Here is a 16,243-nt window from a genome sequence, read left to right on the forward strand (position 1 = left end):
TGGGCAGTTACAGAAAAAGTAAGGCAACAGCAGGTGGAAAATTGCAATTACAGAATCCCTGAATGCGATCCCATACTTCTCCCTCCCTCATTCAAGTAAGTTATACAAAGCGGGGCAATGTAATATAGGGTTTTGGGTGGAGGAGACAAATTTGGGTGTTTGCATTTTAATGAGAACCTACCCAATTCACACTTCCAAAATCAATATAAGATGAAAACATGGTTATCCTTCAAAATTCACACTTCATCAAATTTTATAATGCAATTCTCCATATACAAAAATACATATACGACATATTAATGAAAATAAAATACAAAAATGCATTATCTCAGGGCAGTTTATATTAGGAGAAATGCACACTAAAATGCTGACTAATTTCTGTGCTTTTTTCCCTAAGCAAATTTCCTAGTATAAACTACTTTACAAAATGAAGAAACATGGCGAACTGAATGAAATTGAAATCGACAGGTTCAATTCATCCCTATTATACCTTCAATTAATTTTCTGGATGAATTCCAGAGAAGTCTTGGGCAGGTTTGCCCATTGCAACACATTCCTTGTGCAAGTGGAATACTCTTATCAGTGGAAATAGCAGATCAAAGCAAAATATGAATTACTGTACAGAGCCAAAGTCATGACCCCAAATTAAGTGTGTGTTGGGTGAACCACATGCTGCCCTTATGAGAAAATTGGTGGGGGCAGCAGATGGTTTATAGTTAGAAAATAGTTCAACTGGTTGATTTTAAACTTGGCAGTGTAGCAGAGGAAGATTAGAGGATGTTCCAATGCTGAATTTGAATAGAATTGATAATAAATTACATATTTTGAGTTAGTTACAAGTTTAGCAGAGGCAATATAGAAACTCACACGTGTGCTTGGCATGAGCCCCTGTTGCCTAGTAGCAGCCTGAGAGGGATCTCAGGCTCCTTGATGGGATGCATAGCATTTCAGTAGGAATAGTGCCAAGGCAGTGGACAGAGAAAGGAAAGTCTTCGTTTTCTGAGGGGAAAGGGTAGAGGTGTTGAAAGAAATAAGAAAGAGAAATTTCCCTTATTCTCCAGAGCAAATTGGGGGGGGGGAGGAGGCATGGAAGGGGATGTTCCACTGTGCCAGCGTAAGTCATTCTGCAAGTGAAATGGCTTTTATTTGATACAACCCAGTTTACATAAGTACTAAGTACAGTGGTACCTCCGTTTGCATCCTGGGGCAAAGTTTGCAACCAGGAACATCTACTTCCAGGTTTGCGGAGCTTGTTGCCCGAAGCGTTCATAAGGAGGACGGTACATAACCCGAGGTTCCACTGTATTTTTCTTTCTAGACTCTCATTGTAATCCTGGTCTCCATCCTAATTACTACCCTCATTCAGAGAGAGAGAGGGGGGGGGGAGTGTGAACACTCTTGACTTGAGTGAACAAGGAAAGCTCTTAACACAACATATTAAACAAAAAGAGAGATGAGAGCGAATTATACTTGCATTGCATCTGTCAGACTGAAGGCAAGCAAGTGAGAAGGGCAGAGAGAGAAGTTACCAGAGTCTCCCTCAGCTGCACTGCCTTCCCTGCTGCCACAGGGCCCATGGCCTCCTGGTAAAGATACCAGGAATGCTCCTGTGATACCTGGACCATCTTTTCCCACAGAGACATCTTCTTCCAGAAGCATCCTGATGACTTGATGTATGTTGATATTGCTTAGTCTGTGTTTAAAATAAATAAGAATAATCTTTGAAATAAAACAAATGCATGGATGCAGCTTGTAAGGCACCTTGGAAGGATCTGCATCTTAGAAGGTGGGCTATTAATAACTGCAATAATTGTTGCACTTGTGAGAATTAGGCTCCTTCATTTGTAAAAGGAACACAGCATGCTTGAGGATTAGATTATTGAAGTGTGGGAGATTAAAATGGGTGGGTCCCTAGGGAGATTGATGGGGGCTTGGCGATTCTGTGGCTTGACAAGGCTATGTTGGAATAGCAGCTGTAGAATCACAAGGAATTTGAAGAAGAGTATAAGGCTTATTGTGGGCCAGGTGGCAGCACCCTCCTCCCAGATGGGAGGTGAAATATCAACAAAGGACCCATTGTTCAAAGATGTGATGGTGATGGCCACTAGCTTTAAAAAAGTTTATGATGTCCTACCTTGTGTACATGGTTCTCCCTCTCATTTTTTAATCCTCGCAACAATCCTTTTAGTCAATGCCTCTCAGCCTATTTTTGAACTACAGTGGGAACTTTCAGAAAATATCAAAGATTACTATGGCTAAGTAAAAGTATTAGAGCAGTTGTGGAGGACCTGAAGACTGGATTCCCTAGGTTAACATGGGCATACCCAGCAAGGGGCGGGCGGGGGGAGATGTCCCCCCGAAGCAAAAAAAATTAAATGGTTAGAAAGTGATGAAACAAAACAAAATTAGGTAGGGCGATGGCGAATAATCAGTTGTTTAGCACACTGAAATGGTGTAAAAACCGAGAAGTATCTAGAGCCACCTAGCGACTGGTAGAGGAATCTATGTCAGCCAGCCAGTGGGATTCAAGGGAGGGAGAGGTCTCTAGCGGGCTCTAGCAGAGAGAAGAGGGAATCATCTAGAGGGGTCTAGTGAGTTCCGCTTCACTATATAAACTGAGCCGCCCGCCGCTAGTTGATCAGTGCTTTCCCATCCACCACGGCTACTGTTGAATGATCTTTCAGTACCCTTCGAAGGGTAAAGACCTGGCTCAGAAGTACAATGGGAGAGGACAGACTGACTGGGTTGTGTCTGATGAGTGTCCATCAGAAATTCTTCAAGGAAAACCAGGACTGGATTGAAACAAAAGTTTTGAACAAGTTTTCTTCAAACCCAAGAAAAATGATTAGTATAAGACATGTAACTAGAATAAAAATTGAAAAAAAAATCAAGCAAATAATTGTAATAACCACCGTAATAAAGCACTGCTATAATTATATATAATTTTCTTAAAATTTTGGTTTCATTTGCCTTTTCTGTGCTGAAATGTCACAACCTGAATGACCATGGCTTTCCCCCCCCCCCTAGTTTTGATCCTGGGTACGCCCCTGCAGGTTAACCTTGCAGGTGAGGGGTGTCACATGACACTGGAAGTGGGTGGAGTCAATGCTATAATGGGCAGGGCCACCACACACACACACACACACACACACACACACACACATTAAAAACTATGCAGTCAAAGTTTAGAATTACAACAATTTCATTCATGTTAAAAGAGCCAACATACCACAGGTTTCTCCTTTTTCTAGCCTGACATTTAGAAGTAGAGGAAGCAAAAGAGGCAGCAAAGCCTCACAACTGCTAGATAATAGTTTTGTTAAATAATAAAAGAGTCCTAATAAAACAAGAGAGTTGTTGCCTTCACCAGAAAACCATTGTGTTGTTCCTCCGAGGGATGATGCCATCGGGCAAAATAGGTTTCATTTCATTTCATTTGGACTGTTATTATTTGATAAATATATTTTTAAGCACCGCTTTGAAGCTTCACCTCTTCTTTTCACCCCTCAGTTTCATTCAGAGACATGGTTGGTAGTTACCAGAGGTCTTAGGTGAAAAGGGCAGATGACTTGTTGAGGGGAGAAAGACAAATCCTTTCATGTTGCGTGTGCCCTTTCGTAAATTTGCAAGTTAAGTGCCACCACATCAATTGCTAGGCATGATTATGTGTGCACATCTCTTCACATCTTGACAAGGCTAATCCCTTTCATGAGTCCATTTCAGGAACCAAAAATATGCAAGGCAAATTAGCAGTGATTAAAAAAAATTGCATGCCAGCCTTTCATGGTTCCCAGGTGTGGGGGCCCAATTTGCTACAAGGCAATTTTCATTTCTTTCTTCCTAAAAGCCCACATCTGCTAAGTACGTTGGCATCTACCGAAGCTAGGATATAAATTTCCCATGAAGCAACTTCCTTCAGGATGAATTGAGTGAAGGCTGAGCGCATAATTGTAGACTTCTAGTTTCTTTTTTTAAAAAAATCTGGGAGAAAGATATTTTTATATGCATCTACAGCTGAAAATGGCTGGGAAAAGATACTTTTTAAAAAAGCCTTCATATGTGAGCATATAATTACTAGAGCCTTGAACAATTTATTTATATAGATATCACACACAGAGAGCCAGTAGGGGGGAAAAAGCTCTAGTCTTATTAATATAATAAAAATGGGAGTGAGCTTAATGGATTTTGACAGTAGATACTTGTGTGAACTCTATATTATATATATTTTAGGCAGCAACTTCTGTTCCACAAAAGGGAGATGCTCACTTAGGCAGAAGGGATGCTCACAAGTTACTAAGCCAGTGCAATTCAGAGGATAGAAAATTGGGTTTGTTCTGACGGATCTAGGACCAAGCTCCCTATAATTGTATAGCCTTGGGAAATTACCTCACCCACAATTTCCTATAAATAAGATCTGAATAACAAATGATGAAGGGGTTGCTGGAAGAGTAAACACCCAAGGCTATAAAAAACACAGCAATATTTTTTTTGGGGGGGGGGAATGTACCAGTATTATGTGGCAATGAAAAATAAAACTGGTAAGGAAACTGGAAGAAGCAACAAGAAAAGGATGGTGTGGTATGGGCAGTTGCTAACTTCACTCCTGCTGACATGCAGATCTGAAAACTAGCTCCCCCTGACTCTAGGTTCCAGCCTACAACTGTGGTAGAGATCACAGGAGAGCAACTTTGTGTAGCCCTATCACTGCTATCTGAATTGCCCCAACAAAAAAAAGTACAGGACGTGCCAATAACATGAAGCAATATTGCCAGATATAACGCTGGCATTCAACATCACGGAGGACCTAAATTTAGTACCCTGCCCATCTCTGATCCACACTTTCTAACTTTCTTTTTATCAGGCCTGAACAAGCACAAAGAGAAAGGCATCCTTTCTGTGTTTTTCTTTTGCAGCTATACTGTACAAAGCACACGGTCCTCCTTCTCTGGCTGGACAGAACATGTGATGTCCTCCATAACTGGGGGCTTGGAGGATGCACTCCTGTTGCAACATTAAGGAACCACCACTGTGACTGGAACTAGAATTTAGTTTTAGAGAAGCTTAAAGTACATAGGATAGTCACACTGAGGTGACATTAGGAAATTTCACAGAGTTGTTGGGCCCAATATACCGAAACCATCCTTCACCATCGGTTTCCAGTTACTTACAATTAAAAAGCACATCAGTGCAAAAACAACAACAAAGAACAGAATCAAGGCAGCCTAAAACTCAGCAGCTGTTATGTATAAATAGAATTTAAAAAGTCAATTAAAAGACTTTCTAAAAACTTGGGAAGGAGGAAAAGGAGTCAAAAGAAAAGTCCTGCCAGATCAAACCAAAGGTCCATTTAGTTCAGAAGTCTGTTTTCACAGAGGCCAACCAGATGCCTATGTATGAAGCCAGTAAGCAGGGCCTGACTTCAACAGTGCTGTCCCAGCAACGGGGATTCAGAAGCATGCTGCTGCCAAAAATGTAAATAGTATACAGTATAGCCATTGTGGCTAGTAGCTACTGATAGCCTTTTCCTCCGTGAATTTGCCTAGTCCTTTTTAAAGCCATCCACACTGGTGGCCATCACTATGGCTTGTGAGAGTTTTCAGTTCCACAGTTTAACTATGTTCTTATCCTTTCAGTGCTGGTAAACACCAGGCAAGCTCCCCAACCGAGAGAGGGTTCCAGCCCGGTCTGACCTGATTATGGGCACCTTCACCAAGGCAGCCAACTTGGGAGGGGTGGTGACAAAAGAGAGAAGTAAAGTGTTGGGCCCTGCACCCCCTAATCCAATCCGCTGTCCTCAGGTGTGGTGGAAGACGCTATCCCAAGTGTTGAAGTAAAAGTCAACTCTCAGACTCGTCAATTTGTGTACGTGGAATGGGATGATGGCGCTGCCATCTTGTCCTTTGCCTCATGCAAACAAGCATGTCTCAGGCCACATCTGGGGAGCCCTCCTTGGCTGCCACCCACCGCCCTTAAGATGTTATACTACTGACAGGGACTGTTGGAGACGAGCATCAGCAGATGACCACAGCGGACAGGCAGGTCAATGTAGGAGCAAGCTTTCCTTCAGTTTGTAAATAGTTTGTAAAAAAATCAAGATGGGGTGGAAAAGTTAAACACATTTAGAAAATGGAAGATGTGACTGGACCAAGGCCATCTTGGTTTTTTGGACCAAAAAGAGTAATTTTGAGTCTTGCAAAGATTCATGGATATAAACCCTGAAGATGGCCTTACAGAAATGACATCACAGCTTTGGTTCATAATATCCCCCTATTATTATCTGCATTTCACCAACAATGAAGTGTTTTCATACTCTTATGTCACCGCTCTCTCAGCTGGTGGGTTGTGGCCTGATCCAACATGGGTTGCAACAAGAGCACTACCACCATTCAAGTTGTTAAGTAGTGGGTGGACACAGCAGACGACACAGTGATTTCCAAGCAGCTCTTGTTTATTCTCAGGCTGGAACAGAAGTGAGCTGAAGGGCTCAGTAGCCTGCCTATATAGAACTCAGCTACAAAGCAACAGTAACAACTTTCTGTAGTTACCCAATCCCTGAACGTCAATTTTCAATCCCTCATTTGCATGTGCGGACCTGAGTGAAAACTGCAGCAGAATGAACTATATACACACACCCCTAGTGGCCTAGGTTGAGATCTTCAATACATAACACAAGTATATGGAAAAAGATTAAGGAATGGATTCCCTAAAGCATGTTTGGGTTAAACATGGGCCCTGGGTCTGGAAAGGTTGAAGGCTTTGTAGAGAACAGTTTGCTTTTGCTTTTGACAATCAAGCTCACAATTCTCAGTAGCATCATTAAGATCAGTGCCTGCAGGAGCAAAAAATTATTCATGACTTTTTCCAGTATAGATATTATCATCAGAGTGACAAGATAAAACCCATCCCTTCCCATTTTGTTAAATATCAAAACAGGCAAACTTAGGAATGGCTTATCATCACTGAAATTGCATTGCCTACAAAATGTAAGTTTGAGAGAAGTCAAGAAGTGCATTTTCCTCTGCTGAAAGGTGGTGGGGGGGGGGAGGGGGGAAAGGAACAGAAATTGGACTGTGTTGTTATTACTGAACTGCTGGCCCTGACAAGACAACAGTTCCATTAGCCATGCCAAGTACTGCCAATAGGGTTAATGGTGATGGCCTTCGTACAAGATCAGATGTTTGCTAAGTCAAACAGCACATAAGAGTTTGAAAGCAGTCTAATGGAAAAAAGCCCTTGAATACTCTTTAGGGGAGAGCATACATCTGGCTTGTCAGAACAAGGCAAAAATAAAGGTCATATTTTCAGTACTTCCATTTCTCCTAATAAAATAATCCTAAGAAATTTTGTGGAAATTTATAAGAGCGTTGAAATCAAAAACAATGTTAACCTTATCCTCACCTACATTAATTTTATTCTAAAAAAACACACAAAACAACCCACCGTATATATATATAGTACAGTGGTAACTTGGGTTACAGACATTTCAGGTTACAGACGCTTCAGGTTACAGACTCTGCTAACCCACAAATAGTATCTCAGGTTAAGAACTTTGCTTCAGGATGAGAACAGAAATCGTGCGGCGGCAGCGGGAGGCCCCATTAGCTGGTAAAGTGGTACCTCAGGTTAAGAACAGTTTCAGGTTAAGAACGGACCTCCAGAACGAATTAAGTTCTTAACCCGAGGTACCACTGTATTATTCACTTGCTGCAGGAGAGGAGTAGAGGTTGGGAAATAGCAGCTTGTCAAAAGCATTCTTGTGAGTCTGAACCAGTGACTTCCTGGTTCAGTCATAAGAGCCCTGCCAGATCAGACCAAAGGCTTATATAGCCAAGCATTCTTTCCCCCCAACCAGATGCCTCTGGGAAGCTCACAAGGAAGCCATGAGCACAACTGCATTCTCCCTCAGCCACTGTTATATCCATGGCCCTGTACACTAGCATTTGTCCTCCAAGGTTGCTTTCAGACCTTGTGGTAAGCAAATCCTATATAGAGGATTACGAATGTTCTGCTTTTGTTATGTTTGCAATACACACTATGTTTATCTTATTTCTTTAGAGAGAGAAAAATAAACCACTTTATCACCAAATCTACAAGAAGTGTACACCGCAGAGTAGAGTATGGTACTGTTCCAGACTATGGGGTATAAAATGGTTACATGCATGCATATGTGGTCGGGTATGGGTGCAAGGGGCAATCAGGTCAAGACCTTGGGTCCATTAGGTACAGAAAGCCTTACTTAAGACAGGTGGCACCTAATGCATTAATGCAAGATGGGGGAAGAAGATCAGAAGGCAAGAGGAAAGTTCAGCCAAGAGGTGCTTAAATATGAGGTGAAGGAGGATTTGTCAGTTGGAAATACTGAGGTCTCACTGATGGTTTCTTTTCAAGGAATCTATAAAAATCCAGTGGAATCTGCAACATGCCCTGCTATTCCAGGAAGCTATGAAACAAGCTGATGATGGCCAGAGTGCCAATGGCATAAGACTTACTGAGAAGATGAACAGAGAATGAAGGGACATTCCGTGGAGCACACAACTCTGATGTGGTGGTGGGGATGGAGGCAACAAAAGAATCTCTTCAAGTACCAGTTACCTGGAATTCTCTTTCATCCCTGCAGCCACAGATGACACCACATCTTCCCATTCCATGGCTGCTGCTACGTTATGGGAAGCAGCCGTCTGACCTGGACCCACCTCACTTCTCACCTCTCTCATCATGCCAAATTGGGTGATGGTATCTTCAGAGGCATCCAAGTCGGCACAGGCTGGCATGCCTAAAGGCAGCACCAAGGTATAGTACATAACCCCACACTGCCCGATAGGGAACGTCCCATCCTCAGACTTAAAAGATGGGTGGGTCATGCCCAGAGGCATTTCCACATAGGAATCAGCACCTGGAGTGCCCAGGGCCCAATCATGGGGTACCAACTAAGTTCAATATGTGATGATTGATGATGAAGGAGGGAGTTTTGTGTGGGGTAACAGGACTTAGCAGCAGTCAATGGAATAGGAGGCAATACAAATTTGTCTTTCACCTGTCACCATGATTTCTGTTGCTATTCCACTGTTTATCTTACACAAATTCAAAAAACGGTTCACACACAAATCCAAATGCAATCTCTATGTGATTATTTATAAATATTTATAAACCACTCACATTATAACATATCGGAGCAGTTTTCAGAAAAGGAAAAATAAGCATTAAATATACATCCAAAGTGATAAATTTAAAATAAGAGTACAAAACTAGAAGACGATATTTAAGAATTTAATTCAAAAAAGGCTTGGGTTAATTATTTTTAAAAGTTATGCATGTACATGATACATCTAAATATAAAAGATTTTAATGTAACTATAATAAGGAACAAAACAGCCCACATAAACTAGGTTGTACTAAAATTCACAAAAAGTGGGAGGCGGGGGGATAAAGAACTTATGGATCCAGTAATGGGGAAATTGGTAGAAGTTTGTCATATTGGTCCTGGGAATTACAAAAGGCAGTGGAATCTTTACTGAGCTGAAAACACCCACTTATATAAATATTTGCCTATAACATACATGTGCCTACAGTGAAAGTCTAAAATTTAGTGTTATTATTAACATTTAAATATCTACAATTCCAGATCAGTTTTGCAAATGTCTAAAAACTGAGATGCACCTTGGTGAATGTTGAACAGAAACATGCTCAGTCCACATTCATTGGTTTATGACCAAAATGTGAAGAAACTAAGTTGTAAGCTATTTCAGAAGTATTTATATGGCAGGGCAGCCTATTAATTCTTAAAAAATAAATAAATTCAGATATGCATGGCCAGGCGTCTGGGATTATCAGCATTCACATGTGAATGTTGATACAGGTGAAGAGAAGCAAGCTTAAAAATAACTTTCCATTTTGCCTGAAGTGGAGTTTATGCAGCTTTAAACTTTCACATACCAATGCAGAAGTGGATGGACTTTTAAAAAGGTCAGTCAGTAACAGGGACAAGTCTACAGTATCAGTTTTTGCCAAACTATCCTGGGTTTTCAGTGTCCTCTCCTAGTCAATGGATGAAGTCCTCTTATGAAACTAAGTACCGGTAGCTGGCCTAAAGCATGGCTAATTGCCGTAAAGAATACACAAGCAGACAAAACTAGGTTAATATATCCAAATTGCATCTTTTTATCATATAAAACAGGGTTAAGAGGGCAGTTGTGGAAGAAGCCAACACAGGATTATTAGTTTGCCTTTCCTTGTTCATTTATTCAATCAGATCAGAGAGGATAGGTCAAGAAGAAGTTACCCTTCAAAGATTAACTAAGAGTCTAGTGGCACCTTAAGCAGCCAAGTTTAATGTGACATAAGCTGTCATTGGATTGAGTTCACTTCATCAGATGAATGAAGTGTTATCCTTAGTTGGTGGATGTGCACACAAGCACACACTTACTAGGGTTGGTTACAAGTATGTGCCTGAACCCACATGTGTATCCAAGTACTCACATGGATTCATTTTTTGATGCTTTGTTACAACAAACTAACATGGGTACTCTTCCTTGGGATAGTCCATTTTCTCAAAGTGCTGAACTTTTCTTTCTTTCTTTTTTTTACAAGGAGACCACCATGTCAGAAGAAGACAACCTTCCTGCCGCAGCTGGAAAACCCAAGGGTGACAGTAGAACTCAGTGAGCATAATTAAGCATGAATCACATTTTATCACCGCCAGCTCTCTCTAACAATAGGTTGTTGTAAAATCTATTCAGCTTGCAAAGCCACAGCGGAATGAATACTCATTAGCCCTCTTCTCTGAGATGAAAAGAGACAGAGAGAGAAATAAGTGTGGTCATTTTCTGCGAAAGTAAACTATCATGCAGTGCAGCTCCCGAGGGCCACCCAGCAGCTTATGGCTTCAGTGTGAACACGCGGTAAAATAGATGCGCTCAGCCAATTTCAAATGTGGTGGTGTACATTGGGTCTATCTGTGTACACAGCCTTAATCTGCAATGTGTGGAACAGCCCTCCATCATAAGGCAATTTTCTAGTGAATTAGAATCATTAATGTGTTATATTATTACTCTACTTACAGGTAGGTAGCCGTGTTGGTCTGCCATAGTGATTATTACTCTAGACTGACTGCTTGATCTTAGGAAGACCACTGCACAGAGTTAGCAGGCTGCCTATTTTTAGCATGCTCCCTTACTACTCACAAAAGCTGCTCCTTAGTCTTTTCTATGCAAGCTCAGCTTTATAGTAAAAGGGGAAATACAAAATTACACAGAGCTACACACAAATCCCCCACAGGGGTGGGGGTGGGGAGAGACATGAAAGCTACCCAAAAGACTTTTAAAAGAGGTGTTCAGTATAGCAGACCACAGTTTCCAAGGTGACAAAGTCAAATTAATTACATGCAAGTGAACACATAAACACAGCTGCTTAAAACAAAAGCACGGAAACCACAGCGAAAGAGCAAAACAGATTTTGAGAGACTTTTAGTAAAGGCGGGCATCACGTTTGTAAAAATAAATAAATGAAATGCAATGAAATAAAGTTCGAAGGATCAAGTTTCTTTCACAAAGAAGAAAGATCAGATCAAATGAAAAGAAATGGAAGGTAATATTTTAAGTCTCACTCACCGAAGTCTGACTGCAAATCCTTTTTCAGCCCGCAAAGCATGTCTGCTATTTATCTTTCAAAGCATTCAGCTAAATTGCAAGAGGCACTCCTCTCTCCCCGCCTTGGATGGCACTGGAATCACATTACAGCAGCCTCGCTCTCTCAGGCTGTCTCCCACAAGAGAGTAGGGCTCTACTGCACTCCTCCACTTAAACGGAACAAAGTCCTATTGACTCTACCAGATTGACACCCAACAAATGGTAGGCTACACTCCCTTGAAATAAAATTTAAAAGCGATGACAGTCGGGATCTCTTGATTTGGAATGCAGATAATTATTATTATATTTATTATTTTTTAAAAAGGTGAACAGATCTTGATATGTTCCCTTAAGAAAATCCAGCAACAGATCTGTCAAGCTGGCTTGCCACGAGGCAGAACAGGGCAAGAGTTTCTAAACGCAGGCATTAATAAAGAAATTCTGGTTGAAGGTGAAGCAGCATGGACAAAACTGAACACTGGCTCCCCAGCTTCTGCAGAGAAGGCAAAGCAGGCACTTCACTCCCATCTGCATTCCAACTTAGCGCACGCTGGGGGAGAGCAGCCACCATCAGCCCACATGGGTGGTGCGCTCTCGTCTTTCAGGCAGTCTTTTGTTGCTCTCACCCAGGGAAAAAAAAAATCCATAACAGTCCCCAGAAGGCTGGATTTAAACCTCTTCCTTTGTGTTTCTAAGCCAAAATGCTTTCCCTCCCTTTGCTCAATCCAGCGGCACAAGTGCAAGTTGGAAGGCAGCAGCGATGACTTAAAGGTAAAAGAGAAGAAGAAAAATATTCTAAGTTGCAGGCAGCAACATTGTCAGAGTGAGAGAGAAGGCTGCAAGTGCTGCAGTACTGCTCCACGCCACTCTTTGCTCTCTCTCTCTCTCTCTCCCCACCCCCTTTGTCAACCGACAACTGCACGGCCTCCAGCACCTTTCAAGGCAATGTCAAGCTGCTGCCAAAGCATTATGCTCCCTTCTCTAAACACAGAGCCAGGGCACAGGAGCATGAAGCAGCAGTTCTATCGCCTGATAACTCAATTTAACCCTTCTTTGCAGGGCAAACTGGCCAGCCGTGTGCAGATTCGCATTGCCTGCTTTGCGGACTTCAGATGGTAGGCAGCTAAGTTTTACTCAGAGTGAATCCTCTTATATCAATGCACCTAATGTAGTTATGCTCATTAATTTCGATGGGCCTACTCTGAGTAAAACATAGTTGAATACCACCCTGCAGTGTCCGTCCCCCCTTCTATTAATTATAATAAGCACCAAAAAGCTGAATATGGACTCTAATATGATGGAGGGAAAAGGAGCAGACACAATTGTACCTTGCTAGACAACAGAGATTGCAGTGTTGAACCTTGGGGAAGTAGCTGTATTTCTCCCAAGAAGTACCAACTGGCACAGGAAAAGATTTGGATGGTGGTGACTCAAGCTGAGGCTACTAATCCATTTTAGTCTTAAGAGTTGGGACTACAAGGGTCATGCAGGAATCTTTTACCTAACGTAGGGCTTGAACCTACAAATTTAAGATTAAGAGTCTCAAGCTCTACCGATTGAGCTACATATATTCAATGCACTGATTCAATGTGCTGGACAGTCGCGCACCACTCCACCTGCATATGCCCATAGCCTATGGCTTTGCAAATGCTTGCAATCTTCATGGAGAAAATGCTGCACTGGGTTGCTGCACTGGTTTCAGTACTAAAATGTCATGGACATGCAAAGAAGAAGAAAAGAGGAACTTTCTACCTGACTTTGGGGGGGGGGGGGCTGACGTGCCATCCCAAGGAGCCAGCAGATGGAGCAAAACGCCTTCTGAAAATTGAAGGGGCCTGATTTGGCCCCAATACATTCATGGCGCCGAAACTACCTTGGCCCCTAGGAGCTGACGCCCATGTAGGAATATATTTAGCTGCCTTATACTGAGGCACACCACTGGTCCATCTATCTCAGTATTGTTTACACTGACCCACAACAGCTCTCCAGGATTTCAGGCAGGAATCTCTCCCAGTCCGAACTGGGGAGGTCAGGGATTGAACCTGGGTTGCTTTTTTCACGCAAAGCAGGTGCTCTTATCATTCAGCAACGATCCTTCTACAGAATGACCAAAAGTGCTCTCAGCCCAACAAATGTATTAGGAAATTTGGCGCCTGGATAGCTCAGTTGGTTAGAGCATAGTGCTGATAACACCAAGGGTGCAGGTTCGATCCCCATATGGGATTGCAGGGGGATTGACTAGATGATCATCAGGACCCTTTCCAACTCTACAGTTCTATGATCCTATGGTCTCTTACTGCCCACCTTTCCAGCAGTACTACAACCGTGGTGTCAACACTTTATCCTCAAACGTGCTGCCCAGTTTAAGGAAAGCAAATCTTGAGGTTGCTACACATACAAAAATGACCGCATTTGAGCTGACATGGAGACAGCAGTAGCAAGGCAGATTATGGAGAAGTGTTGATATTGCAAAAGGAAGGCACAGATCCAAGGCAAGCCCGCAAGGCCACCCTGCATGAACCTGTCTTTCCACACTTCATAACATATTGGCCATGATCTGACCAAAGTTAACACTTTTTATGTCATATTGATTATTTGAGGGAGCCGAGCATATACTTAAAATCTCTCACTGAAACCAGAGGGACATAAAATTGCTTGACTTTGGCTTGCTTGTGTCTATAATAAATGGCTGGACATTGTGCTATCCGACTACCCCATTTGTCTTCCTTTAGGATAGGCTTGAGGGGTACAGGGTTTGTCCTCAAAGGACACGACATCACACCCAAAGGTTGCAAGAGTTAACAATGTTTCCTCAGACCAAGGTAGAGGTAGAGCTCTAATCCCATGGAAGAAAGGTAACCAGAGGTATGAACTGGTCAATCCAGTTACAGGGAGTTCCAAAGGTGGAACAGGTACAACAGGAGTATACTATGTGTATGACAACTGTTTGTTTATGTCACTTAATGCTGCCCTTACTTACCTAAAATGGGGGAGGTTGTTGGGATTTTATGCAGTCGATGCTGGCTAGTGTTATTAGTATAAATCACATGAGATGTCTGAGAAGAGTGTGGGAATGGAAGACTCTCTTATCTTTTCCGTCTGAGTGTGTTATTGTACTGTACTTTCACTTTTGCAGTATGCTACAGTTGTTCTGCCAGAGCTTGGAGGACACAGACGTGAATATGGATTGTCTGTATAGAATGCAAATAAACCATAGTTTAGATCTACGGATGTTTCCTTCTTCTTGCTGTGTGATGCCAGAAGACTTGTGTGCACTTTTCATTAGAGAAGTGTCGCAGAGAGACACTCTGGAGTGAAGGGACATGCCATTCCAGAGGCGTGCCTACTGGGAGACACTCAGGTCTTGGGGGGTTCGCCATCTCCCCAAGAACATTTGCTGACAAGAGGTTCAAGAAGGCACATTCCAGCCAGTTTTTTATTTAAAGATCAGAGAGCCAGGGATCACCCAGTCCAACATTCTTGACACTCACTGTCCTGGTATTCCTCCCCAAGCATTTCCCATTCATGATGTGCTTCAGAACAGCAAGCCTGAGCTTTTAATAACACTGAATTCTCATAACACTACACCAATACAGTATGCCCAAACTCATGCTAATGAATCCAATGCAGCCTGCTAAAAATAAATGGTGTGGGGAGAATACCCTGAAAATGGGATCATGAAGATGCCTGATTGCATAACTGAAAAAGTTTCCCCTTTGAAAGTTAGCATGGGTAGAACGGTGGAAATGTTGTATTATGTATTTAAATAAATAAAGCTAGTGATAGAAATTGTACAAGACAACGGCCACAAATGGAGGAGCTGATTTTTATCTTGATTAGACATGGGAAGTCTCTTTCTTTAACGAAAAAGAGAAATGGAAGAACTGTGCTGAGTACTGTGTCCAGTTCTGGGCACCACAATTTAAAAAAGATATTGACAAGCTGGAACATGTGCAGAGGAGGGCAATCAAGATGATAAAACCAAGCCTTATGAGGAACAGTTGGAGGAGCTAGGTATGTTAAGTCCGGAAAAGAGGAGACTGAGAGGACATACGATAGCCATCTTCAAATATCAAAAGGGCTGTCACAAGGAAGATGGAGCAAGCTTGTTTTCTTCTGCTCTGGAAGGTAAGACCTGAATCAATGGATTCAAGTTACAAGAAAGGAGATTCTGACTAAATATCAGGAAGAACTTTCTGACAGTAAGAGTAGTTGCTGTTCAACAGTGAAATTGACTCCTTCAGAAGGTAGCAGACTCCTTGCTTGGAGGTTTTAAAGTAGAGGTTGGATGGCCACCTGTCATGTATGATCTAGTTGAGATCCCTGCAATGCAGGAGGTTGTATCTGATGACCCCTGGGATCCCTTGCAACTCTACAATTCTATGGTGATGTGGATAGTTCCCTTTCTCACATAATCATTGGTAACCTAAAAATAGCAGGTTATGGCTTTAAATTGCTCCAAATATTGGTAATCATCATGCATGGAGGCTCATGACATGATTCAGGCTATGCCACCAGAGGCTTCTGTTCTTTTGCCATTTGCCTTAATACTTGATTTCAATATAATGCAGAGATACAAATACAGAATAACCCACATGTATGCAGTAACACCTGCCTCC

The 16,243-nt window shown here is 42.1% G+C and overlaps 1 protein-coding gene across 7 annotated transcripts in view; it reads right to left on the bottom strand.

The window, feature by feature from the left end:
- GRIP2 (glutamate receptor interacting protein 2) overlaps positions 1 to 16,243 on the bottom strand; it is a 365,790-nt gene that overhangs the window by 97,593 nt on the left and 251,954 nt on the right. The window contains exon 1 of one of the 7 annotated variants that reach the window (XM_033141099.1): positions 11,607 to 11,861. The exons of the other annotated variants lie outside the window; for them this stretch is intronic. Coding sequence (XP_032996990.1) covers positions 11,607 to 11,646 — 40 coding nt within the window. The 5' untranslated portion in view covers positions 11,647 to 11,861. Of the gene's footprint in view, positions 1 to 11,606; positions 11,862 to 16,243 lie in introns of those variants that run through there. 7 annotated transcript variants of the gene reach the window in all.

Source organism: Lacerta agilis, chromosome 2, assembly GCF_009819535.1.
Source record: "Lacerta agilis isolate rLacAgi1 chromosome 2, rLacAgi1.pri, whole genome shotgun sequence".
Lineage (NCBI taxonomy): Eukaryota > Metazoa > Chordata > Lepidosauria > Squamata > Lacertidae > Lacerta > Lacerta agilis.